This window comes from Heterodontus francisci, chromosome 9, assembly GCF_036365525.1.
Source record: "Heterodontus francisci isolate sHetFra1 chromosome 9, sHetFra1.hap1, whole genome shotgun sequence".
NCBI classification, from domain to species: Eukaryota; Metazoa; Chordata; class Chondrichthyes; order Heterodontiformes; family Heterodontidae; genus Heterodontus; species Heterodontus francisci.
Window position 1 is genome coordinate 52,468,082 of NC_090379.1, and position 26,857 is coordinate 52,494,938.

Genomic DNA, 26,857 nt, shown 5'->3' on the forward strand with positions numbered 1-26,857 from the left:
ATAACGCTTGTAATAACTTAGATCAACTGTTCCAATTAGAATTCGGCTTGTACTAACTATCCAACCATCAGAAATTATGGCTTTTTATAAATGTAAAAAAGGCTTAATTTGAAATAAAATATGCATCTCAAAGCGTAAATTATAAACGCTGCAATTCTTTTTAAAATTGGGAATAAACCTTTAAATTTTCACAATTTTCAATCTTTAGCCAGCGTTGTCTTCTGTGCCCAGATTCATAGTACTGTTGCGATTACACAGAACAAAGTGGAACATTTTCATGTCAAGTCCACAGAGAATCTAGCAAGGAAACAATTCAATACCATTATAGCATGTATAAAGTTTTTATCCAATGAAATTAAAGATTATAATTAAGAACTTTGTGCTTATAAGACTGTAATGCAAGTACATTTTCATATAGTGACAATTCCCTTTTTAATGATAAATTTCTTGAATTGCCATGGAGAGATGAAAGGATTCCATTTACGTGGCAATCTGAAATGCAAGAGGTCCATTTATTCAACACAAGAGTTGATCTTTACTTGGCACAGCTAAGGAAGACATTTTATAAATCCTCTTTGAATCACACTATTTAGATACATAACAAAATATTATTTCAAAACTACCTGTTCAAGTAAAAATTCCAAACAGGAAACTTTTGAAACTGTAAAAAATTGGTATATTAAAATATATATTTAAATGTATGAAAATATGTACCATTTTAATCTTAACTACAAGTAAAAGAACGAACGCAAAGAAAGCGTTGCGTGCAAAAGGCATTATCTGAACATTGATGATGACAATATTTTTAAAAAGGAAAACTGGACAGAAAACTTTACAGGAGAGAGATAACTGAAAATAAAACCAAGTGGATATGTATTATACAAATATCTTCAAGAGAATGGAGACAACTCTTAAGTTTAGGACCCAACAATAATCTCCATGATGTGATCAAGCTCATTTAAGTCTGTTTTGCAGTTTTGGGTAGAATTTATGGGTGTTGATGTATGAGATGGCAAACCGTTTAGTAATTCAAATATGACTGGTGTTGTTTTTGGACTAGTCATCAACCCAGACATCACTGAGTCAAGCTCATGCCAAGAAGTGTCAATATCAGCAAACAGATCATCTATTGTCATATCTGTGAGAGAACTGGAGTAATTTGCAATCTCAAAACTCCCGAATACTTGATCCAAGGGCTTTGGACACTCCTTCAGATCCACTTGCTGCTCCTCAGATTCCAACATATTCAGATCATTTTCAAAATGTGCTTCAACCAGATCTTTTACAGTACTGGTGTCTTTAGCAGAAGCAGTAGCTGAAGAACAAGTAATATTCTCACAAGATGAGCAGTTTACCTTGCTTTTACCAAGAGTGCTGGTATTACTGGTGGAGGCAGTGGAAGTTTCTACATGTAGCTCTTTGGTTGGATTACATAAGAAATCTGTGGCAATTAGACTATCTGAGGAAGTATGACCTATGTACAGATCGTTTCCTGTGAAAGCTGTTTGTCCCTGCCAGCTGCAGTCTTGTATCATTTCCTCCTGAATCTGTCGCACGGTGTTGGCTATAAGCACTGAGCGGCAAAGGTTTGGTTCCACCACCATCTTGCAGAGCTGAAGTTTGAACAATGAGATGTTTAGAAGTGACTGACGTTGCAAGTTATATGGTGAACTAAGATTGCTACCAACAGAATCAAGACAGGCATCTACAATTTGTTCTTCAGGAAATTTACGCTTTGTGCCTTTTCCCAACATGTTGACCTGCAAAACAAAGTAATCACAATTAAGACTCATGTTTCAAAATTCAAAAATATATAAAATACTTTGGAACTGACCACAACTTCAGAATACCTAACTATATTGCCATATATTTTGTTCAATACAATAGTCTAGATTTTGCACGATGAAATATTAATACTCAGGCAATGTTACACTTTTTTGTTACTACCATTAATGCCAAATCATGTCAAAGGGTTTAAATATAATCAATATTTGTGCTATATTTACTACTCTTAATGCAGATTTTGTTTGCAGTATAAATACCCTTAATTCCGCTGATTAATTTTACCCCATCTATTTCACTACTACTTCCAGACTAGTTAAAATAAACTACTGGTACAATAACCAAAGAGAACTGTTAAGTGAGGTGGGACTCCTGACAGGACAGGATGGTCAACTAATGATCACAAATAGCAGAGGTATTTAACAAGTTCTTTGTATCGGCTTCTACAAAGAGGATATTGGAGAAGAATTGGTTGAAAGTGAGATAAACAATATTATGATGGATAAAAGGAAAATTTTAGATAAATTAGTTAAGCTGATCCTTATAACAGTTTGTGCCTTTACATAAAATTACAACATGGAAACAGCCATTTGGTTCAATCAATCAGTCTGTTGGTGGGTACCCTCCACAAATAGTTGTAACCACATTTGCCTAACTTATTCCCAAATCCCTTCAACCTCTTTTCTTTCATTCATCTATCCAATCTAATCTTGACGTTGAGGGAGGAAATTGCCCAGGTCCTAGAAATTATATTTCAGAGCCCTATTGAATGTGGATCTGTGCTGGAGGATGACCAATGTTGTGCACATTTTTAAAAAGGGAAGCAGCTAATGATAATTACAGGACAGTTACCTTAACATACATGATAGGAATCTCTGATTATCTAGATATGTATTAATTTCATGCTTAAAGAAAAAGTAGTTAGAAGTAGCTGAAACGGATTTCAAAAGGGGCAATTGTGCTCGACAAACTTCACAGAATTCTTTGAGAAGAAGCAGGCATGACAGATAAGGGAAATGTAGTGTACATGGAGTTTAGGAAAGCCATTAACAAGGTGCCACATGGAAAATAACCAGAGAAGATTAATAAGTATGGAATTAGGGGGAAGCACTGAAAACTGGATTAAAAATTGGCTAGAAGGGAGAAGACAGAAAGTAGAAATTAAGGGCATTTTTTTCCAAAGTGGTTGGACGTGGATAATGATGTCCCTCAGGTTTCAGTTCCACGATAAGTTCTGTTCGCTGTGTATAATCAATGCTTTGGATATAGGCCTAGGGGGAGTGGTGTTCAAATTTGCATGCGATACCACACCAGTAGATATATTTAATTCTTTAAAATATCATGGGAAACTGCAAAGGAATATTGGTAAGATGATGAATAAGTTAATAAATGGCAGATGAAATTCAACGTCAGTAATTGAGAGGTGATGCATTATGGTAAAAAAAAAAGCAGTAATTACACTCAATGGAATTAGGCTCAATGTAGTGGAAGGGCAGAAGAAATACAAATATGAAGAAAGACATGAAAAGTTGGATTATTTTTCATCAGAACATACATTAGGAGGCAATATAATTCAAGTCTTTAAAATTATGAAAGGATGGATAGAAGCAGACTATTGCCAGTGGTTGCAGGGTCTAAACCAATGAGCCATGGATACAAGATTTAGAAGAGAGGACAAGAGAACCTTCTTCATATAGAGAGACTATGGAATTCACTAATGGCAGAAATTATGTCAACGTTCAAGATTAGATTGGATAGGTGGATGAAAGAAGAGAGGTTTGAAGGGATTTGGGAACAAGGTAAGTAGATGTGATTACAATTGTTTGCTTGAATGGAGGGTACACACCAACAACCTGATTGGACCAAATGGCAGTTTCCATGTTGTTATTTCTATGTATAGACACAAATTGTTGTAAGGATATATTGAGAAGGAAATAGTCATGTAATCAGGTTGCTTTTTATCCCTTTAGTTCACTGCATGTAACAATTTTTATTTTTTTTATGAAAAGAAGTTGAAGTAATTCAGGAACAGCACTCCCAACAGTAAAGCAGAGCATACATGAAAAGAAAGCAAAGCTGATTTCCACCCTTAGAACCCAGGAAAAAATGTCAACGGGTTGTGACTCATTGTGGTTAGCAGAAATATAGAAACAGATGATTAAATTAATCTCATGAATCACACAGAATTATACTCCTCTTGCTCTTCCCTTCACCACTTCCCTCCTTTACCCCTGCTCTCCTCTTCCCCCATATCTTCGCCCCACTTCCCCACGCTCTTGTTCCTCTCTACCCACTACCCCGCCCCCTTCCCACCCTCTGTTCCTCTCGCCCCAACCTCCTCCACTGCCTCTCCCCCCCCCCTGACCTCTTCCCCAGTGCCTCACCCCCTCCTCCTCTTCTTCTCTGACCCCTTCCACATGGCCTCATCCCCATCTCCTCTCTGACCCCTTCCCCAATGCCTCAGCCCCTCCTCCTCCTCTCTGACCCCTTCCCCACTGCCTCAGCTCCTCCTCCTCCTCTCTGACCCCTTCCCCACTGCCTCACCCCCACATCCTCGTCTGACCCCTTTCCCACTGCCTCTCCCCCTTCCTCCTCTAGTGGTGAACCTGAGGAATTCTCTACTACGGAAAGCAGTTGAGGCCAAATCATTAAATATATTCAAGAAAGAATTAGATATAGTTCTTAGGCCTGAAGAGATCAAAGGATACAGGGAGAAAGCAGGAACATGGTACTGAATTAGACGATCAGCCATGATATTTTTGAATGGCAGAGCAGGCTCTAAGGGCCGAATGGCCTACTCCTGCATCTATTTTTCTATGTTTCTCCAACCCCTTCCCCAATGCCTCTACCCCTCCTCCTCTCCGATCCTTTCCCCACTGCCACACCCCCTCCTCCTCCCTGACTGCTTCCCCTCTCCTCCTCTCTAACCCCTTCCCCCGCCTCAAGCCCTCCTCCTCCTCTGACCCCTTTCCCAATGCCTCACCCCCTCCTCCTCTGAGCCCTTCCCCACCTCCTCCTCTGAGCCCTTCCCCACTGCCTCACCCCCTCCTCCTCCGAGCCCTTCCCCACTGTCTCACACCCCCTCCTCCTCCTCTGACCCCTTCCCCCATTGCCTCATCCTCTCCTCCTCCTCTCTAACCCCTTCCCCACTGCCTCACCCCCTCCTCCTCCTCTGAGCCCTTCCCCACTGTCTCACACCCCCTCCTCCTCCTCTGACCCCTTCACCCATTGCCTCACCCCCTCCTCCTCTCTAACCCCTTCCCCACTGCCTAACCCCCTCCTCCTCCTCCTCCTCCTCTATGAGCCCTTCCCAACTGTCTCACCTCCTCCTCCCCTATGACCCCTTCCCCACTGCCTCACCCCCTCCTCCTCCTCTCTAACCCCCTCCCCCACTGCCTCACCTCCTCCTCCTCCTCTCTAACCCCCTCCCCCACTGACTCACCCCCTCCTCTCTAACCCCCTCCCCACTGACTCACCCCCTCCTCCTCCTCTCTAACCCCCTCCGCCCGACCCCTTTCCCAATGCCTCACCCCCTCCTCCTCATCCCTGACCCCTTCCCCACTGCCTCACCCCCTCCTCCTCTGACCCCTTCCTCAAAGCCTCACCCCCTCCTCCTCTGAGCCCTTCCCCACTGGCTCCCCCTCCTCTCTGACCCCTTCCCCACTGTCTCAGCCCCTCCTGAGCCCTTCCCCACTGCCTCTCCCCCTCCTCCTCTCTGACCCCTTCACCACTGTCCCACCTTTCCTCTGACCCCTTCCCCACTGTCGCTCCTCCTCCTCTGACCCCTACCCCACTCACTCCTCCTCCCTGACGCCTTCCCCACTGCCTCACCCCCACCCACTTCTCTCCTAACCGTTCCCACCTACCTCACTCACTCTTTGCTCTCCTGAGCCCTTCCCACCCATTCACACTCCTCTCCAGACCCCCTTCCCGCCCACCTCTTCTCCTGACCCCCTTCCCGCCCTCCAGCCCACCTCTTCTCCTGACCCCCTTCCCGTCCGCCCACCTCTTCTCCTGACCCCCTTGCCGCCCGCCCGCCTCTTCTCCTGACCCCCTTGCCGCCCACCCACTTCTTCTCCTGACCCACTTCCCGCCCGCCCGCCCACCTCTTCTCCTGACCCCCTTCCCCCACCGCCCACCTCTTCTCCTGACCCCCTTCCCCCACCGCCCACCTCTTCTCCTGACCCCCTTCCCGCCCACCTCTTCTCCTGACCCCCTTGCCGCCCACCTCTTCTCCTGACCCCCTTGCCGCCCGCCCACCTCTTCTCCTGACCCCCTTGCCGCCCGCCCGCCCACCTCTTCTCCTGACCCCCTTCCCGCCCGCCCACCTCTTCTCCTGACCCCCTTCCCGCCCACCTCTTCTCCTGACTTCCTTCCCACCCGCCCACCTCTTCTTCTGACCCCCTTGCCGCCCACCCACCCACCTCTTCTTCTGACCCCCTTGCCGCCCACCCACCCACCTGCCTCTTCTCTTCTCCTGACTTCCTTCCCGCCCACCTCTTCTCCTGACTTCCTTCCCGCCCACCTCTTCTCCTGACTTCCTTCCCGCCCACCTCTTCTCCTGACTTCCTTCCCGCCCACCTCTTCTCCTGACCCCCTTCCCGCCCACCTCTTCTCCTGACCCCCTTCCCGCCCACCTCTTCTCCTGACCCCCTTCCCGCCCACCTCTTCCCCTGACCCCCTTCCCGCCCACCTCTTCTCCAGACTTCCTTCCCGCCCACCTCTTCTCCTGACACCCTTCCCGCCCACCTCTTCTCCTGACCCCCTTCCCGCCCACCTCTTCTCCTGACCCCCTTCCCGCCCACCTCTTCCCCTGACCCCCTTCCCGCCCACCTCTTCTCCAGACTTCCTTCCCGCCCACCTCTTCTCCTGACCCCCTTCCCGCCCACCCGCCTCTTCTCCTGACCCCCTTCCCGCCCGCCTCTTCTCCTGACCCACTTCCAACCCACCCACTCAGCTTCTTCTGACCCCCTTCCAACCCACTCACTCAGCCTCTTCTCCTGACCCCCTTCCAACCAACCCACCCACTCAGCCTCTTCTCCTGACCCCCTTCCAACCAACCCACCCACTCAGCCTCTTCTCCTGACCCCCTTCCAACCAACCCACCCACTCAGCCTCTTCTCCTGACCCCCTTCCAACCAACCCACCCACTCAGCCTCTTCTCCTGACCCCCTTCCAACCAACCCAACCACTCAGCCTCTTCTCCTGACCCCCTTCCAACCAACCCACCCACTCAGCCTCTTCTCCTGACCCCCTTCCAACCAACCCACCCACTCAGCCTCTTCTCCTGACCCCCTTCCAACCAACCCACCCACTCAGCCTCTTCTCCTGACCCCCTTCCAACCAACCCACCCACTCAGCCTCTTCTCCTGACCCCCTTCCAACCAACCCACCCACTCAGCCTCTTCTCCTGACCCCCTTCCAACCAACCCACCCACTCAGCCTCTTCTCCTGACCCCCTTCCAACCAACCCACCCACTCAGCCTCTTCTCCTGACCCCCTTCCAACCAACCCACCCACTCAGCCTCTTCTCCTGACCCCCTTCCAACCAACCCACCCACTCAGCCTCTTCTCCTGACCCCCTTCCAACCAACCCACCCACTCAGCCTCTTCTCCTGACCCCCTTCCAACCAACCCACCCACTCAGCCTCTTCTCCTGACCCCCTTCCAACCAACCCACCCACTCAGCCTCTTCTCCTGACCCCCTTCCAACCAACCCACCCACTCAGCCTCTTCTCCTGACCCCCTTCCAACCAACCCACCCACTCAGCCTCTTCTCCTGACCCCCTTCCAACCAACCCACCCACTCAGCCTCTTCTCCTGACCCCCTTCCAACCAACCCACCCACTCAGCCTCTTCTCCTGACCCCCTTCCAACCAACCCACCCACTCAGCCTCTTCTCCTGACCCCCTTCCAACCAACCCACCCACTCAGCCTCTTCTCCTGACCCCCTTCCAACCAACCCACCCACTCAGCCTCTTCTCCTGACCCCCTTCCAACCAACCCACCCACTCAGCCTCTTCTCCTGACCCCCTTCCAACCCACCCACCCACTCAGCCTCTTCTCCTGACCCCCTTCCAACCCACCCACTCAGCCTCTTCTCCTGACCCCCTTCCAACCCACCCACTCACAGCCTCTTCTCCTGACCCCCTTCCAACCCACCCAGCCTCTTCTCCTGACCCCCTTCCAACCCACCCAGCCTCTTCTCCTGACCCCCTTCCAACCAACCCACCCACTCAGCCTCTTCTCCTGACCCCCTTCCAACCAAGCCACCCACTCAGCCTCTTCTCCTGACCCCCTTCCAACCAACCCACCCACTCAGCCTCTTCTCCTGACCCCCTTCCAACCCACCCACTCAGCCTCTTCTCCTGACCCCCTTCCAACCCACCCAGCCTCTTCTCCTGACCCCCTTCCAACCCACTCAGACTCTTCTCCTGACCCCCTTCCAACCAAGCCACCCACTCAGCCTCTTCTCCTGACCCCCTTCCAACCAAGCCACCCACTCAGCCTCTTCTCCTGACCCCCTTCCAACCAAGCCACCCACTCAGCCTCTTCTCCTGACCCCCTTCCAACCAACCCACCCACTCAGCCTCTTCTCCTGACCCCCTTCCAACCCACCCACTCAGCCTCTTCTCCTGACCCCCTTCCAACCCACCCACTCACAGCCTCTTCTCCTGACCCCCTTCCAACCCACCCAGCCTCTTCTCCTGACCCCCTTCCAACCCACCCAGCCTCTTCTCCTGACCCCCTTCCAACCCACCCACTCAGCCTCTTCTCCTGACCCCCTTCCAACCCACCCACTCAGCCTCTTCTCCTGACCCCCTTCCAACCCACCCACTCAGCCTCTTCTCCTGACCCCCTTCCAACCCACCCACTCAGCCTCTTCTCCTGACCCCCTTCCAACCCACCCACTCAGCCTCTTCTCCTGACCCCCTTCCAACCCACCCACTCAGCCTCTTCTCCTGACCCCCTTCCAACCCACCCACTCAGCCTCTTCTCCTGACCCCCTTCCAACCCACCCACTCAGCCTCTTCTCCTGACCCCCTTCCAACCCACCCACTCAGCCTCTTCTCCTGACCCCCTTCCAACCCACCCACTCAGCCTCTTCTCCTGACCCCCTTCCAACCCACCCAGCCTCTTCTCCTGACCCCCTTCCAACCCACCCACTCAGCCTCTTCTCCTGACCCCCTTCCAACCCACCCACTCAGCCTCTTCTCCTGACCCCCTTCCAACCCACCCACTCAGCCTCTTCTCCTGACCCCCTTCCAACCCACCCACTCAGCCTCTTCTCCTGACCCCCTTCCAACCCACCCACTCAGCCTCTTCTCCTGACCCCCTTCCAACCCACCCACTCAGCCTCTTCTCCTGACCCCCTTCCAACCCACCCACTCAGCCTCTTCTCCTGACCCCCTTCCAACCCACCCATTCACTCCTCCACTCTGTGATCCTGCTCCCCATCTTCCTTGTTCCACACGACCTCACTCCTCCCCTCTAAAAGCTCTAAATTAATTCACAATGGAATAAATACGATTGTGGGATAAAACTTTTCTGTCAACTAGTTTTACTTTAACTTTATAAAACAAAATGATCAGCAACGACTGAGATGTATGCACATTGCTGGGAGCCTATCAGTGAGGCTCCCGGTGTTGCCGCTTTAAGAGTCGGAATGGATTCCCGCCCCCTGACGTTTGTGATGTCACCAATGGTGCCTGAACAAGCTACGTGACTCTGGGCCTAGGCGGGCAGGCTTCAGGAACACGGAGCAGCAATTCAATTCCCCGGGTAGCAATCGTGTCAGAAAAGACGTTCAAACAAGCGGTAGCGTGAAGAGCTGCTGTTTAAGGAGGCGTCGTACTTCCTCAAATGTCAGTTACACAAAGTTAAATCTCTGGCCAGCGGTAACGGCCGCCATTTTAGGTTCGCTAACTTATTCCGATCCGAATGGACCATCGAAATCTAAGCACAGCAAAAATAAAAAAAATCCCGCAGCTCTACTCACCTGATCAAACAATACATTAAAAGGCAGGCATAAAGAAGGTATGGTAGCACACAGGGAAGGTGAAGTTTCAAATCTGTTAATTACGAATACACACACAGTAGCCGCCACCGCCGCAGGAAAGCGCTGTCTTGTGATTGACAGCCAGCAGGTCCGATCACTATGGTTTCACCGGTACTTTGATTGGCAGGTGCGATGTGCACTGGCCCCGCCCACTCAGTGCCCACCCTCCTCCGCATTTTGTGACGTCTCATTGGAATGTGGGCCGGTCTGCGGGAGTGGAGTTGGACGGTGTTTATTTGAGCTAGTGTGGTGGTACTAGGTGCTGCCAAAGCCAGGGAAACAACCAGTCCCCAATAAGTGCTCAACTCAGGAACACCACTGAAATAGCTGGTTCTAACAAACTAAAAACGTGTACTGAGATGAAAGCAAAATACTGCCGATGCTGTAAATCTGAAATAAAAACCTCACTTTCTGTTTTTATATCAGAATGTGTGCTTTTAAGTTACAATATATGATTCTTATCATCAATAAATCAACATGTATTGGATCAACATTTGGGATGGCACAGTGGTGCAGTGATTAGCACCACAGCCTCACAGCTCCAGCGACCCTGGTTCAGTTCTGGGTACTGCGTGTGTGGAGTTTGCAAGTTCTCCCTGCGACCGCGTGGGTTTCCGCTGGGGGCTCTGGTTTCCTCCCACAGCCAAAGACTTGCAGGTTGTTAGGTAAATTGGCCATTGTAAATTGCCCCTAGTATAGGTAGGTGGTAGGAGAATTGAAGGAAGGTGAGGATGTGGTAAGGAATATGGGATTAATGTAGGATTAGTACAAATGGGTGGTTGACGGCACAGACTCGGAGGGCCGAAGGGCCTGTTTCAGTGCTGTATCTCTCTATGACCCTATGACTCTATGTATCTTGCAGTAAAAACAGAAAATGCTGGCAGCATCTGGGGAGAGAGAAACATAGTTAACATTTCAGTTTGATGACCTTTCATGAGAATTTCTGATCTGCTCTGATTAACAGAACTATTGGAAATACCTGGCTCGCCTCAGTGCAGTCTTCACTATGACTACTTTAAGCTCCTGTGGTAAACTGGTGTGGTGCAAGTTTCCATCCTTGACACCCTCCTGTTCCTCATATACAGGTCTTCGTGATCTGCAAACATAAGATTTACAAATCCGTGCACGGAATGTCGTGTAATTTGTTGCCCATCCCTTACTGCTCAACTGAGTGGCTTGCTCGGCTATTTCAGAGGGCAGCTAGGAGTCAACCACTTTGCTGTGGGTCTGGATTTACATGTAGGTCAAACCAGGTAAGGACAGCAGATTTGCTTCCCTAAAGGACATCAGTGAAACCAGAGGGTTTTTACGACAATGATAGTTTCATGGCACCATTACTAAGACTAGCTTTCAATTCCAGACTTTTATTATTTAATTGAATTTAAATTCCACCAGCTGCCGTGGTGGGATTTAAACCCCTGTCCCCAAGTCATTAGCCTGGGCCTGTGGATTACTACTCCAGTGACATTACCAATATACCACCATCTCCCCGACGGCTGTCTTGCATCAAATTGCATTTGCGAATAAATAAGAAACAGATGTATTTTAAACCAGCAGATAAAGGGTAGAAATATGAAAGAATTACCTTATAGGTAATGACTTCAGATAATAATTCATTTTTCATTTTGTTTAGATATAAGGATTCTCACAAGGCAACATTTAAATATTTATGTGTTATGCTAGGGATAGTAGTGCATAGCTGAGGTGCTATAATAAAAAAAATGAATGCATAACCTGTCTTTATTATCAACTAGCAGAGACCCACAAAACATTTGTATCTTTATTGCAACAGTACTTCTTTAAATGTCCATCACATGCCATTCTATCCTGCCCATACCATCCCTCTCATGCCATACCCATTCCAATCCTTTCATCATACTCATATCATCCCATCCCATTTCCCCATCCCACCCCTTCTTCCTATGCTATCCCCCATTCCATCTCTCCCATGTCATTCCATACTTCCTAAGTATTCTCCTCCCATGCCATCCGCCCTTCCAATGCCATTCCACCCCATATCATGCATTCCCCCCATGCCATTTCCCCCTCCAATGCCGTTCCCACCCATGCATTCCCCCACCATGCTGTCGCCCCCACTCCCATGCCAACCCCCCCGCCCATACGCTCCCCTTCTTCCATACCATTACCACCCCCTCCCATGCATTCCTCCCCCCATGCTGTCCCCCCCATGCCGTTCCCCCTCCCTTGCATGCGGTTAGCCCCCTCTCATGGCATTCCCCCACCCCCTCCCATGTCATTCACCCCCTCCCATGTCGCTCCCCCTCCCATTCTAACCCCCCCACGCCATTCCCTCCCACCCCATTCCATGGTATTCCTCCCACTCCCCTCCCATGCCATTACCCACTCCCATGAAGCTCCCTCCTACCATGTCATCCGCTCACCCTGACCCACGCTGTACCCCCACCCCCTCCCATGCCGTTCCCGCCCCCCCCATGATGTCCATCCCTTATACCATTTCATCCCTCTCCACGCACCTCCCCCACCCCCCGCACTGCCGCATGCCATTCCCAATCCCTCCAGCCAGGGTAACCTTGTTGTTGGGCTCCCCTTGGCTTCTGCTCTTCTTTTTCTCCACCAATCGCCCCACCCCACCACCACCAGCAACTGTTGCAGCTGCACTTGTGTCACGGGCTGCCGTCTGCCGCACACCCCATGTGCCTCTGCCCACCAAATCAACCCATGACCAATCAGAACCTTGCTGACAGACAAAAACTGCATATTATTATTATAGATTAAAACAGAATAAATGATTTATAAAATATATGAATTAATTTGTTGTTTTGCTAGTAATTGGTATGCACAAGTAGCAAAACAGATGAACCTAGTTTGCTTAGAGAAGTGAGTTTTGCCCATCCCACCACAGCTCTACAAATTCTACATGACATGTCTTGTTATAGTCATCTGTTAGATCTTCACAAGCACCCTTTTGAGGTCAGTGAATGATGCCCAGGCCCCTTCTTGCCTGCAGAAGAATTATTTTTAAAACATCTATATCAGCATGGAACATTTTTATCATACAACAGATCTTTATATTGAAATTCCACGTCATCCCACTTACCTATTTGTCCATGCGATGACAGATAGAAATATCTGAGGGAAGGTGTACTTGGAAGTAAGTCTCAACGTTAATCTAGCAGACTCATAAGAACACTACAGTACAGTGGTACATTATTCTGGAGCAGTGCACTGCCATGTAGAAATTCAACTTGTGTTCGAGAAACCCCTAATATTAGCATATTAGAACCTTTATGGGCTTCATAAACAATTTAAGACAAGAAAGTTCCATTTTCTGATAAACATTTGTGCTGTCTATTAGATACTTTTGGCAGTTTTGCTAAGTCAAGTGTTGCAGAAGATAAGAAAATTCTGTTCTTTATTACTAATCGTGCTGAATAATTAAACATTTGGTGTAACAATGTTCTAAAAGTACACTTGTATTATTTACTATGTCAGCTCCACCTAGTGAACATCAAATGAATACATTCAGAATGAACATTTCAGAATTCCATTTGCATATGTGTGCACGGTATGAGGCCTCTATGGGGTGGAAGCAGTGCTTCCTCAGATTGCTGGAACTCTGCTATTTTAGTATGTGAAGCCAGAGCTATATTACGCTGTCAATAAATTATAAGTAGAAACACTCTGTATTTAAAATTTTAATGGCTCTAGCTACATACATTGATAATGTCATAAAGGGTGCAAAAAAAGTGCAGTTTCATTTCCAGAGCAATGGAATACAAAAGCAGGGAAGTAATGTTAAATTTACACAGGACCTTGGTTAGACCACACTTGGAGTACTGTGTGCATTTCTGTCCTCCATGCTACATAGAGGATGTTGAAGCACTGCAGAAAGCTCAGAAAAGATTTGCAAGGGTATTACCAGAATTGAGACAATGCAACCATCAGGGAAGATTAAGCAGGCTAGACATATTTTCTTTGCAAAAGAGAAAACTGAGAAAACCTGACAGAGCCTTTAAAATTATGAAGGGGTTCGACTGGGTGGGTGGAGAAATTGTTTCCATTTGTGGATGAGTCCAGAATAAGGGAGCATTGATATAAGACAGCCGTTAACAGATTAAATAAAAAACTTAGAAGAATTTCTTTCCAGAGAATGTGAAACTCACTACTACATGGAATGGTTGAAGCAAATAGCATTGAAACAATTAAGGAGAGGCTTGGTGCATACATGATAGAGAGACGAATAGAGAGATATGGTGGCAGGGTAGAAAGAGGTAATTAGTGGGAAGTATAAACACTGGTATAGACAAGTAGGGCCAAATGGGCTGTTTCTGTGTTGTAATATCCTATGCAATACAGTACAGGAAGAGGAAAATATACTTGACATTCCAGGGAAATTAATAATGAATCAAGGACTGGAACTCACTTCTTTTTTTCTTTTGGGCCTCCTTATCTCGAGAGACAATGGATACGCGCCTGGAGGTGGTCAGTGGTTTGTGAAGCAGCGCCTGGAGTGGCTATAAAGGCCAATTCTGGAGTGACAGGCTCTTCCACAGGTGCTGCAGAGAAATTTGTTTGTTGGGGCTGTTGCACAGTTGGCTCTCCCCTTGCGCCTCTGTCTTTTTTCCTGCCAACTACTAAGTCTCTTCGACTCGCCACAATTTAGCCCTGTCTTTATGGCTGCCCGCCAGCTCTGGCGAATGCTGGCAACTGACTCCCACGACTTGTGATCAATGTCACACGATTTCATGTCGCGTTTGCAGACGTCTTTATAACGGAGACATGGACGGCCGGTGGGTCTGATACCAGTGGCGAGCTCGCTGTACAATGTGTCTTTGGGGATCCTGCCATCTTCCATGCGGCTCACATGGCCAAGCCATCTCAAGCGCCGCTGACTCAGTAGTGTGTATAAGCTGGGGATGTTGGCCGCTTCAAGGACTTCTGTGTTGGAGATATAGTCCTGCCACCTGATGCCAAGTATTCTCCGAAGGCAGCGAAGATGGAATGAATTGAGACGTCGCTCTTGGCTGGCATACGTTGTCCAGGCCTCGCTGCCGTAGAGCAAGGTACTGAGGACACAGGCCTGATACACTCGGACTTTTGTGTTCCGTGTCAGTGCGCCATTTTCCCACACTCTCTTGGCCAGTCTGAACATAGCAGTGGAAGCCTTACCCATGCGCTTGTTGATTTCTGCATCTAGAGACAGGTTACTGGTGATAGTTGAGCCTAGGTAGGTGAACTCTTGAACCACTTCCAGAGCGTGGTCGCCAATATTGATGGATGGAGCATTTCTGACATCCTGCCCCATGATGTTCGTTTTCTTGAGGTTGATGGTTAGGCCAAATTCATTGCAGGCAGACGCAAACCTGTCGATGAGACTCTGCAGGCATTCTTCAGTGTGAGATGTTAAAGCAGCATCGTCAGCAAAGAGGAGTTCTCTGATGAGGACTTTCCGTACTTTGGACTTCGCTCTTAGACGGGCAAGGTTGAACAACCTGCCCCCTGATCTTGTGTGGAGGAAAATTCCTTCTTCAGAGGATTTGAACGCATGTGAAAGCAGCAGGGAGAAGAAAATCCCAAAAAGTGTGGGTGCGAGAACACAGCCCTGTTTCACACCACTCAGGATAGGAAAGGGCTCTGATGAGGAGCCACCATGTTGAATTGTGCCTTTCATATTGTCATGGAATGAGGTGATGATACTTAGTAGCTTTGGTGGACATCCGATCTTTTCTAGTAGTCTGAAGAGACCACGTCTGCTGACGAGGTCAAAGGCTTTGGTGAGATCAATGAAAGCAATGTAGAGGGGCATCTGTTGTTCACGGCATTTCTCCTGTATCTGACGAAGGGAGAACAGCATGTCAATAGTCGATCTCTCTGCACGAAAGCCACACTGTGCCTCAGGGTAGACGCGCTCGGCCAGCTTCTGGAGCCTGTTCAGAGCGACTCGAGCAAAGACTTTCCCCACTATGCTGAGCAGGGAGATTCCACGGTAGTTGTTGCAGTCACCGCGGTCACCTTTGTTTTTATAGAGGGTGATGATGTTGGCATCGCGCATGTCCTGGGGTACTGCTCCCTCGTCCCAGCACAGGCATAGCAGTTCATGTAGTGCTGAGAGTATAGCAGGCTTGGCACTCTTGATTATTTCAGGGGTAATGCTGTCCTTCCCAGGGGCTTTTCCGCTGGCTAGGGAATCAATGGCATCACTGAGTTCCGATTTGGTTGGCTGTATGTCCAGCTCATCCATGACTGGTAGAGGCTGGGCTGCATTGAGGGCAGTCTCAGTGACAGCATTCTCCCTGGAGTACAGTTCTAGGTAGTGCTCAACCCAGCGGTCCATCTGTTTGCGTTGGTCAGTGATTATGTCCCCCGATTTAGATTTGAGGGGGGTGATCTTCTTGATGGTTGGCCCAAGAGCTCTCTTCATGCCATCATACATTCCTCTGATGTTTCCGGTGTCTGAGGCCAGCTGAATATGACTGCATAGGTGTTGCCAGTAGTCGTTTGCGCAACGCCTAGCTGTTCTTTGTGCAGTACTTCTGGCTGCTTTAAGTGCTGCGGATGTTAAATCGCTGGGGGCTTTCTTGTAGTTCAAAAGTGCAATGCGCTTAGCGGCTATGACAGGTTCCAGCTCTTCATTATGAGATTGAAACCAGTCTGCATTTCTCTTCGCACTTTTGCCGTAGGTGGTCAAAGCTGACAAACTCACTAACACTAACATAAGCAAGAAAACAGTATTTTTTTAAAATGGCACTGTAGACTGACAAATCCAGGACCTGATGGTTTTCACCCCGTGGTTTTGAAGGACGTAGGTGAGGAAATTGCAGATGCTTTCGCCATAATCTTCCAAAGCTCTTGGATTCAGGAATTGTCCCTTTAGGTTAGAAAATTGCAAATTTACCTCCATTATTGAAGAAAAGTGATCGAGAGAAACCAAGAAATTCTAGACCTGTAGTCTTAACATCTGTTGTGGAAAAGTTATTGGAATCTATAAATAAGAGTTGACTACTTAGAGCTGATTAGAGGGAGCCAATATGGATCTGTGAAGGGTAGGCCATGTCTAACAAATCCAATAGAATATTTTGAAGAAGTAACTAAACTAGTAGAGGGGAATGTTTATAGATGTAGAAATGTGCCTTGAGCCAGTGCCATGCATCCCTTCATTGTCCTTTGTTGCTCGCACTTCTCCAGCCCCTTCTCTTCCCCCTTCCATCCCCTTTCATTACTCTCCCCTTTTCCATCCTCTTCCTCTCTCCTTTCCCCCTTCCCCATCCTCTTCTGGATAGTTCTGGGCACCATCCTATAGGAAGGATGTGATTGCCCTGGAGAGGGGGCAGAGGTGATTCACCAGGATGTTGCCTGGGCTGGAGCATTTCAGTTATGAAGAGAGACTGAAAAGGCTAGGGTTGTTTTCCTTAGAGCAGAGAAGGCTGAGGGGAGATATGATTGAGGTATACAAAATTATGAGGGGCATTTATAGGTTAGATAGGAAGAAACTTTTTCCCTTAGTGGAGGGATCAATAACCAGGGGTCATAGATTTAAGGTAAGGGGCAGGAGGTTTAGAGGGGATTTGAGGAAAAAAATGTTCACTCAGAGGATGGTTGGAATCTGGAACGCACTGCCTGAAGAGTTGGTAGAGGCAGGAACCCTCACTACAGTTAAGAAGTATTTAGATGAGCACTTGAAACGCCATAGCATACAAGGCTACAGGCCAAGTGCTGGAAAATGGGATTAGAATAGTTAGGTGCTTGATGGCCAGCACAGACATGATGGGCCGAAGGGCCTGTTTCGGTGCTGTATAACTCTATGAATATGACTCTTCCACTTTCCCTTCCCCCTTCTCCCTTCTCCATGATCTCCATCTCTCCTCTATGCCTCCACCATTTCCCCTGCTTGCCCTCACTGCCTTCCAGCCTTATTTATCTGGACTTGGTCTTGATTCACTGTTGCAATACCACAGGAGATGAATTAGTAACAATATAAAAGCAAGGTATTACATAAATGTAAGGATATAGTATATATAAAATGGAGAAGAATGTACTTGGTCCCCATATGCAACCACACATGTGATCAACTAGTTTGTTAATCAATATTTAGCAGTAGATGTGAGAATGACAGAACAACGATAAAATACAAGAAGTTTGGAACTGTTTCAGTGTATCATATTCATCCAATCCAATGTAATGTGAAAAATAAATATACTTTTTAAAAATTCTTCCCTGTATTTACAAAGCCTGAACAATATTAATGGGTGCCTACATAACCTGAGCATTTTGTTGGTGTTGGTAGGCACCTGGAATACTTAAAGCATGCTCAACAGTCAGGCCATTTTTCTTCCTTCCTCCTGCTTATCTGATATGCTTCAGAGTCCCCCCTCTTGCTCCAAGCTTCTTTTTAAGGACATCTCTTCTGGGCTTGAGAGGAACTTGGAGTGGAAGGGAAAGGATCCAGTTATCGTGGTCCACCTAGGTACCAACGACATAGGTAGGAATAGGAAAGAGGTTCTGCTGAGGGACTATGAGCAGCTCAAGGCTAAAGTAAAAAGCAGAACCACAAAGGTAATAATCTCCGGATTACTACCTGAGCCACATGCAAATTGACGTAGGGTAAATAAGATTAGAGAGGTAAATGTGTGGCTCAAAGATTGGTGTGGGAAAAATGGGTTCCGATTCATGGGATACTGGCACCAGTACTGGGGAAAGAGAGAGCTGTTCCGTTGGGATGGGCTTCATTTGAACCATGCTGGGACCAGTGTCCTGGCGAATCGTATAACTAGGGATGTAGATAAGGCTTTAAACTAAATAGTCGGGGGGAGGGTTCAATTGAAGGGAAGTTTAAAAAGTCAAAAAGTAACAAGAGAGCAGAGGTGCAGGGTAGTGAAAGAACATACATTAATCAGAGTGTGACAGGAAGGGACAGAGAATACAAGCATAAGAGTACAGCAGAAATTAGAACCAGAGTAGGTAAAAATAGCAAAAAGTCAAAGCTTAAGGCTCTTTATCTGAATGCACATAGCGTTTGTATCAAGATAGATGAGCTGACGGCACAGATAGAATTAAATGAATATGATTTGATAGCTATCACAGAGACGTGGATGCAGGATGACCAGGACTGGAAACTCAATGTTCAAGGATATTCGATATTCCAGGAGAATAGGCAGAAAGGAAAAAGAGGTGGGGTAGCTTTGTTATTACAGAAAAGGATCAGTGCAGTTGTGAGTAATAATGTAGGTGTAATAGATTGTGATGTAGAATCAGTTTAGGTGGAAGTAAGGAATAGCAAGGGAAAGAAATCACGGTTGGAAGTGGTCTGTAGGCCCTTGAGGGGTTGCCTCTCTGTAGGACAAAATATTAATCAGGAAATAATGGAGGCATGTAAGAAGGGCACTGCAATTATCATGGGTGATTTTAATCTGCATATAGACTGGACAAATCAAATTGGCAAGGGTAGCATGGAAGACGAATTTGTAGAGTGCGTCAGGGATTGTTTCTCAGAACAATACGTTGCAGAACCTACCCAGGAACAGGCTATTTTAGATTTGGTAATGTGTAATGAGGTAGGATTAATAAGAGATCTCATAGTTAAGGATCCTCCGGGGGAAGCGATCATAACATAGTAGAATTTCAAATTCAGTTTGAGGGTGAGCAACTCGGGCCTCAAACCAGTGTCTTCAACTTAAACAAGGGCAATTACAGAGGTATGAAGAAAGAGTTGTCTAAAGCGGGATGGGAAAATAGACTACAGGGAAAGTCCGTAGAGGAGCAGTGACAGACTTTGAAGCAGATATTTCATAACACTCAGCAAACATTTATTCCGGTCAGAAGGAAGGACTCGATGAGAACGATGAACCACCCGTGGATAACGAAGTTAAGGAGAGTATCAAATCAAAAACAAAGGCGTACAAAGATGCAAAAGCTAGTGGTAGGCAAGAGGATTGGGATGTTTTAGAAACCAGCAGCGGATGACTAAAAAACTAATAAAGAGGGAGAAAATGGATTATGAGAGTAAATTGATAAGAAATATAAAAACAAACAGTAAGAGCTTCTACTGGTATATAAAAAGGAAGAGAGTAGTTAAAGTAAGTGTGGAACCCTTAGAGGATGAAACTGGGGAATTAATAACAGGGAACAGGGAAATGGCAGATAATTTAAACCAATATTTTGCATCGGTCTTCACGGTGGATGACACTATAAACATCCCAACAATAATAGATGAACAAGGTGTAAATGGGAGGGAGGAACTTGGAACCAAATCTATCACGAGAGAAAAGGTGCTGGACAAACTGATGGAACTAAAGGCAGACAAGTCAACAGGACCTGATGGCCTGCATGCAAGGGTTTTAAAAGAAGTGGCTGCAGAGATAGTGGAGGCATTGATCATAATATACCAAAACTCACTGAATTCCAGTGGGGTACCAGTGGATTGGAAAACCACTAATGTGACGCCCCTATTCAAGAAAGCAGGGAGACAGAAAGCAGGAGACTATAGACCAGTTAGCTTAGCATCAGTCATTAGGAAAATGCTAGAGTCCACTATTAAGGAAGAAATAGCAGGACATTTAGAAAAACATAATGGGGCGGCACAGTGGCGCAGTGGTTAGCACCGCAGCCTCACAGCTCCAGCGACCCGGGTTCAATTCCGGGTACTGCCTGTGTGGAGTTTGCAAGTTCTCCCTGTGTCTGCGTGGGTTTCCTCCGGGTGCTCCGGTTTCCTCCCACATGCCAAAGACTTGCAGGTTGATAGGTAAATTGGCCATTAGAAATTGCCCCTAGTATAGGTAGGTGGTAGGGAAATATATAGGGATAGGTGGGGATGTGATAGGAATATGGGATTAGTGTAGGATTAGTGTAAACGGGTGGTTGATGGTCAGCACAGACTCAGTGGGCCGAAGGGCCTGTTTCAGTGCTGTATCTCTAAACTAAACTAAACAATCAAACAGAGTCAACATGGTTTTATGAAAGGGAAATCATGTTTGACAAATTTATTAGAGTTCTTTGAGGATATAACAAGCAGAGTGGATAAAGGGGAACCAGTAGATGTAATGTATTTGGATTTTCAGAAGGCGTTCGATAAGGCGCCACATAAAATGTTATTGCACAAAATGAGATCTCAGGGTCTTGGGGGTAATGTGTTGGCATGGATTGAGATTGGCTAACACACAGAAGGCAGAGAGTCAGGATCAATGGGTCTTTTTCAGGTTGGAAAGCCGTAACTAGTGGGGTGCCACAAGGATCAGTCCTAGGGCCTCAACTATTTACTATCTATATTAATGACTTGCAGCAAGGGACAGAGAGTAGTGTATCCAAATTTGCTGATGATACAAAAATAGGTGGGAAGGCATGTTGTGATGAGGACACAAAGAATCTGCAAAGGGATATAGATAGGTTAAGTGAGTGGGCAAGAATTTGGCAGATGGTGTTCAATGTGGGAACGTGTGAGGTCACACACTTTGGTAGGAAGAATAAAAAGGCAGATTATTATTTAAATGGAGAAAGACAACAAAATACTGCAGTACAGAGGAATCTGGATGTTTTGTACATGAAACACAAAAGGTTAGCATGCAGGTGCAGCAAGTAATTAGGAAGGCAAATGGAATTTTGGCCTTTATTGCTAGGGAGTTAGAGTTTAAAAATAGGGAAGTCTTGTTACAACTGTACAGGGTGTTGGTGAGGCCAAACCTGGAGTACTGTGTACAGTTTTGGTCCCCATATTTAAGGAAGGATATACTAGCATTGGAGGCTGTTCAGAAAAGGTTCACTAGGCTGATTCCTGGGATGAAGGGTTTGTCTTATCAAGAACGTCTAAACAGGTTAGGCCTTTATTCATTAGAGTTTGGAATAATGAGAGGTGATCTTATTGAAACATATAAGATTTTAAGGGGGCTTGACAGGGCAGATGTTGAGAACATGTTTCCACTGGTGGGGAATCTCGAACTAGGGGACATAGTTACAGAATAAGGGGTCACACATTTCAAACTGAGATACGAAGGAATTTCTTCTCTCAGAGGGTGGTGAATCTCTGGAATTCTCTACCTCAGAGAGTTGTGGAGGCTAGGTCACTAAATGTATTTAAGGAGGAGGTAGATAGATTTTTGAAATCTCGGGGAATCGAGAGGTATGCGGAGCAGGCCCGAAAGAGGAGTTGAGGCCTGGGACAGATCAGCCATGATCTTATTGAATGGTGGGACAGGCTTGAGGGGCTGAATGGCCTACTCCTGCTCCTATTTCTTATGTTCTTATGTTCGTATCACCATGTGACATGCATTTATAACATATTGCTGCTCTTATTGCAGGAGATCTGGTTGATCCTTCCAAGAAGTGGTCCTTATTACTCTAAGATTATTGTATGATTTACAAACAACAACAACTCGCATTTATATAGTACCTTTAACATAGCAAAACTTCCCAAGGCACTTAACAAAAGCATTAGCAGTAAAAATTTGACACCAAGCTGCAGAAGGAGATATCAGTGCAGATGACCAGAAGCTTGGTCAAAGAGGTAGGTTTTAAGGTGCATCTTGAAAGAAGAGAAAGGTGGGGAGGTTTAGCAAGGGAGTTCCAGAGCTTAGGTGCAAAGGCAGCTGAAAGCATAGCTGGCAATGGTGGGGCGATTAAAATTGGGGATGTGCAAGATGCCAGAATAGGAGGAGCGCAGAGATCTCGAAAGCTTGTAGGGCTGGAGGATGTTAAAGAGATAGGGAGGGGTGAGGCCATGAAGGGATTTGAAAACAAGGAAGAGGATTTTAAAATTGAGGCATTGTCAGCCCTGGAGCCAGGGTAGGTCAGCAACCATGGGGTGATGGGTGAATGGGACTTAGTGTGAGTTAACATGGCTTGGCCATGTGAGCCGCATGGAAGATGGCAGGATCCCCAAAGACACATTGTACAGCGAGCTCACCACTGGTATCAGACCCACCGGCCGTCCATGTCTCCGCTTTAAAGACGTCTGCAAATGCGACATGAAATCCTGTGACATTGATCACAAGTCATGGGAGTCAGTTGCCAGCGTCCGCCAGAGCTGGCGGGCAGCCATAAAGGCGGGGCTAAAGTGTGGCGAGTCGAAGAGACTTAGTAGTTGGCAGGAAAAAAGACAGAAGCGCAAGGGGAGAGCCAACTGTGTAACAGCCCCGACAAACAAATTTTTCTGCAGCACCTGTGGAAGAGCCTGTCACTCGAGAATTGGCCTTTATAGCCACTCCAGGCGTTGCTTCACAAACCACTGATCACCTCCAGGCGCTTATCCATTGTCTCTCGAGATAAGGAGGCCAAAGAAGAAGAAGGAGAAGAAGAAGAACATAGAAACATAGAAAATAGGAGCAGGAGTAGGCCATTCGGCCCTTCAAGCCTGCTCCACCATTCATTATGATCATGGCTGATCATCCAACTCAGCAATCTGTTCCCGCTTTCCCCTCAAATCCTTTTATCCCTTTCGCCCAAAAGCTATATCTAATTCCTTCTTGAAAACATACAATGTTTTGGCCTCAACTGCTTTCTGTGGTAGCAAATTCCACAGGCTCCCCACTCTCTGGGTGAAGTAATTTCTGCTCATCTCAGTCCTGAAAGGTTTACCCCATATCCTTAGACGATGACCCCTGGTTCTGGACTCCCCCACCATCGGGAACATCCTTCCTGCATCTACCCTGTCAAGTCCTCTTAGAATTTTATAGGTTTCTATGAGATTCCCCCCTCACTCTTCTGAACTCCAGTGAATATAATCCTAACCGACTCAATCTCTCCTCATACGTCAGTCCCGCCATCCCAGGAGTCAGTCTGGTAAACCTTTGCTGCACTCCCTCTATAGCAAGAACATCCTTCCTCAGATAAGGAGACCAAAACTGCACACAATATTCCAGGTGTGGCCTCACCAAGGCCCTTTATAATTGCAGCAAGACATCCCTGCTCCTGTACTCGAATCCTCTCACTATGAAGGCCAACATACAATTTGCCTTTTTTGCGGCCTGTTGCACCTGCATGCTTACCTTCAGCGACTTGTGTATGAGAACACCCAGGTCTCGTTATATATTCTCCTCTCTCAGTTTATAGCCGTTCAGATAATAATCTGCCTTCCTGTTTTTGCTACCAAAGTGGATAACCTCACATTTATCCATATTATACTGCATCTGCCGTGCATTTGCCCACTCACCCAACTTGTCCAAATCCCCCATGAAGCCTCACAACTCACCCTCCCACCCAGTTTTGTGTCATCTGCAAATTTGGAGATATTACATTTAGTTCCCTCATCTAAATCATTAACATATATTGTGAACAGCTGGGGTCCTAGAACCGATCCCTGCAGTTCCCCATTAGTCACTGCCTGCCATTTGGAAAAAGACCCATTTATTCCTACTCTTTGTTTCCTATCTGCCAAACAATTTTCTATCCATCGCAATACACTACCCCCCAATCCCATGCACTTTAACTTTACACGCTAATCTCTTATGTGGGACTTTGTCGAAAGCCTTCTGAAAGTCCAAATACACCACATCCACAGGAGACCCCTCATCAACTCTACTAGTTACATCCTTGAAGAATTCTAGTAGATTTGTCAAGCATGATTTCCCTTTCGTAAATCCATGCTGACTCTGTCCGATTCTACCACTGTTCTCCAAGTGCTCTGCTATAAAATCTTTGATAATGGACTCCAGAATTTTCCCCTCTACCGACGTCAGGGTGACTGGTCTATAATTCCCTGTTTTCTCTCGACCTCCCTTTTTAAATAGTGGGGTTACATTAGCTACCCTCCAATCTGTAGGAACTGTTCCAGAGTCTATAGAATCTTGGAAGATGACCACCAATGCATCCACTATTTCTAGGGCCACTTCTTTAAGTACTCTGGGATGTAGATTATCAGGCCCTGGGGATTTATCGGCCTTCAATCCCATCAATTTCCCCAACACCATTTCTCTACGAATACTGATTTCCTTCAGTTCCTCCCTCTCACTAAACCCTGTGTTCCCCAACATTTCTGGTATATTATTTGTGTCCTCCTTTGTGAAGACAGAACCAAAGTATGCATTTAGTTGGTCAGCCATTTTTTTGTTCCCCAAAATAAATTCCCCTGTTTCTGACTGTAAGGGACCTACATTTGTCTTCACCAATCTTTTTCTCTTCATATACCTATAGAAACTTTTACAGTCAGTTTTTATGTTCCCTGCAATCTCTTAAGATTAAGAGAGCAGAGTTTTGGATAAGCACATTTATGTAGGGTGGAAGATGTGTGGCCAGCCAGGAGAGCATTGAAATAGTCAAATTTAGAGATAGCGAAGGCATGGATGTGGCTTTCAGTAGCAGATGAGCTGAGGCAAGGTCAGAGTCTGGTGATGTTACTGAGGTGGAAGTAAGTAGTCTTGATGATGGAGCGGATATGTGGTTGGAAGCTCATTTCAGGGTCAAACACAACATCAAGGTTCCAAACTGTCAGGCTCATTTACAGACAGGTGCCAGAGAGAGGGATGGAAGAGGTCAAGGAACAGAATTCTTGGGGAAGACCAAAGACAATGGGCTGAATTTTACCGGCCCCTCAACACCGCGGGTCATGGCGTGGGGGCCCGTAAAATTCTGTGGGGAGAGGCCCGCCTCGACGTTGAGACGGGCCCGCCGCAAATTACCGGCAGTGGGGGGACCTCGGTGCAGCCTCCGCCTCTCCGCCTTACGGCGGCATCACCCCAAATAGAATATGTTAAACGGTACTTGCCTCTGCAGATTATGCAGCCTGCCGCCTCTCCATGGACACTTCCTGATTTTACTTTGAACAGGCAGCCATCACGTGCCGTTCCGTTCACGATTAGAAAAGCCATCGGAGGCTGAAGGTTTCGCGACAGAAGGGAAGTTCCATTTTCAGGGGTCTCACTCTGCATACTGGAAGGGAGGAGGGAGGGGGAAACACAGGGGTCTCACTCTGCATACTGGAAGGGAGGAGGGAGGGGGGAAACACAGGGGTCTCACTTTGCATACTGGAAGGGAGGAGGGAGGGGGGAAACACAGGGGTCTCACTCTGCATACTGGAAGGGAGGAGGGAGTGGGGATACTCAGGGGTCTCACTCTGCATACTGGAAGGGAGGAGGGGGAGGGGGAAACACAGGGGTCTCACTCTGCATACTGGAAGGGAGGAGGGAGGGGGGAAACACAGGGGTCTCACTCTGCATACTGGAAGGGAGGAGGGAGGGGGGAAACACAGGGGTCTCACTCTGCATACTGGAAGGGAGGAGGGAGTGGGGATACTCAGGGGTCTCACTCTGCATACTGGAAGGGAGGAGGGAGGGGGAAACAGGGGTCTCACTCTGCATACTGGAAGGGAGGAGGGAGGGGGAAACACAGGGGTCTCACTCTGCATACTGGAAGGGAGGAGGGAGGGGGAAACACAGGGGTCTCACTCTGCATACTGGAAGGGAGGAGGGAGGGGGAAACACAGGGGTCTCACTCTGCATACTGGAAGGGAGGAGGGAGTGGGGATACTCAGGGGTCTCACTTTGCATACTGGAAGGGAGGAGGGGGAGGGGGAAACAGGGGTCTCACTCTGCATACTGGAAGGGAGGAGGGAGTGGGGATACTCAGGGGTCTCACTGCATACTGGAAGGGAGGAGGGAGGGGGGAAACACAGGGGTCACTCTGCATACTGGAAGGGAGGAGGGGGAGGGGGAAACAGGGGTCTCACTCTGCATACTGGAAGGGAGGAGGGGGAGGGGGAAACAGGGGTCTCACTCTGCATACTGGAAGGGAGGAGGGAGGGGGAAACACAGGGGTCTCACTCTGCATACTGGAAGGGAGGAGGGGGAGGGGGAAACAGGGGTCTCACTCTGCATACTGGAAGGGAGGAGAGAGGGGGAAACACAGGGGTCTCACTCTGCATACTGGAAGGGAGGAGGGAGTGGGAATACTCAGGGGTCTCACTCTGCATACTGGAAGGGAGGAGGGGAAGGGGATACTCAGGGGTCTCACTCTGCATACTGGAAGGGAGGAGGGGGAGGGGGAAACAGGGGTCTCACTCTGCATACTGGAAGGGAGGAGGGGGAGGGGGAAACAGGGGTCTCACTGCATACT

The 26,857-nt window shown here is 47.5% G+C and overlaps 1 protein-coding gene across 1 annotated transcript; it reads right to left on the reverse strand.

The window, feature by feature from the left end:
- Positions 1-203: 203 nt before the first annotated feature.
- Positions 204-17,116, reverse strand: LOC137373325 (SERTA domain-containing protein 2-like). The gene is made up of 7 exons (XM_068038149.1): positions 16,954-17,116; positions 16,719-16,805; positions 13,308-13,321; positions 12,337-12,560; positions 10,821-10,937; positions 9,782-9,947; positions 204-1,760 (listed from the first exon to the last, which is right to left on the reverse strand). The coding sequence occupies exons 1-7, from the start codon at positions 17,114-17,116 to the stop codon at positions 918-920; spliced, it is 1,614 nt and encodes a 537-aa protein (XP_067894250.1). The 3' UTR covers positions 204-917.
- Between the last annotated feature and the right edge of the window lie 9,741 nt (positions 17,117-26,857).

Excerpts from the sequence above, each read along its gene's own strand:
- LOC137373325 (XM_068038149.1), bottom strand. The coding sequence starts at position 17,116 with ATGGTGCCCAGAACTATCCAGAAGAGGATGGGGAAGGGGGAAAGGAGA. Across the intron at positions 16,806-16,953 it reads ATGCATGGCACTGGCTCAAG|ATTCCAATAACTTTTCCACA; the intron begins GCACATTTCTAC and ends TCTTATTTATAG. Across the intron at positions 1,761-9,781 it reads TTAATGTATTGTTTGATCAG|GTCAACATGTTGGGAAAAGG; the intron begins GTGAGTAGAGCT and ends TTTGTTTTGCAG.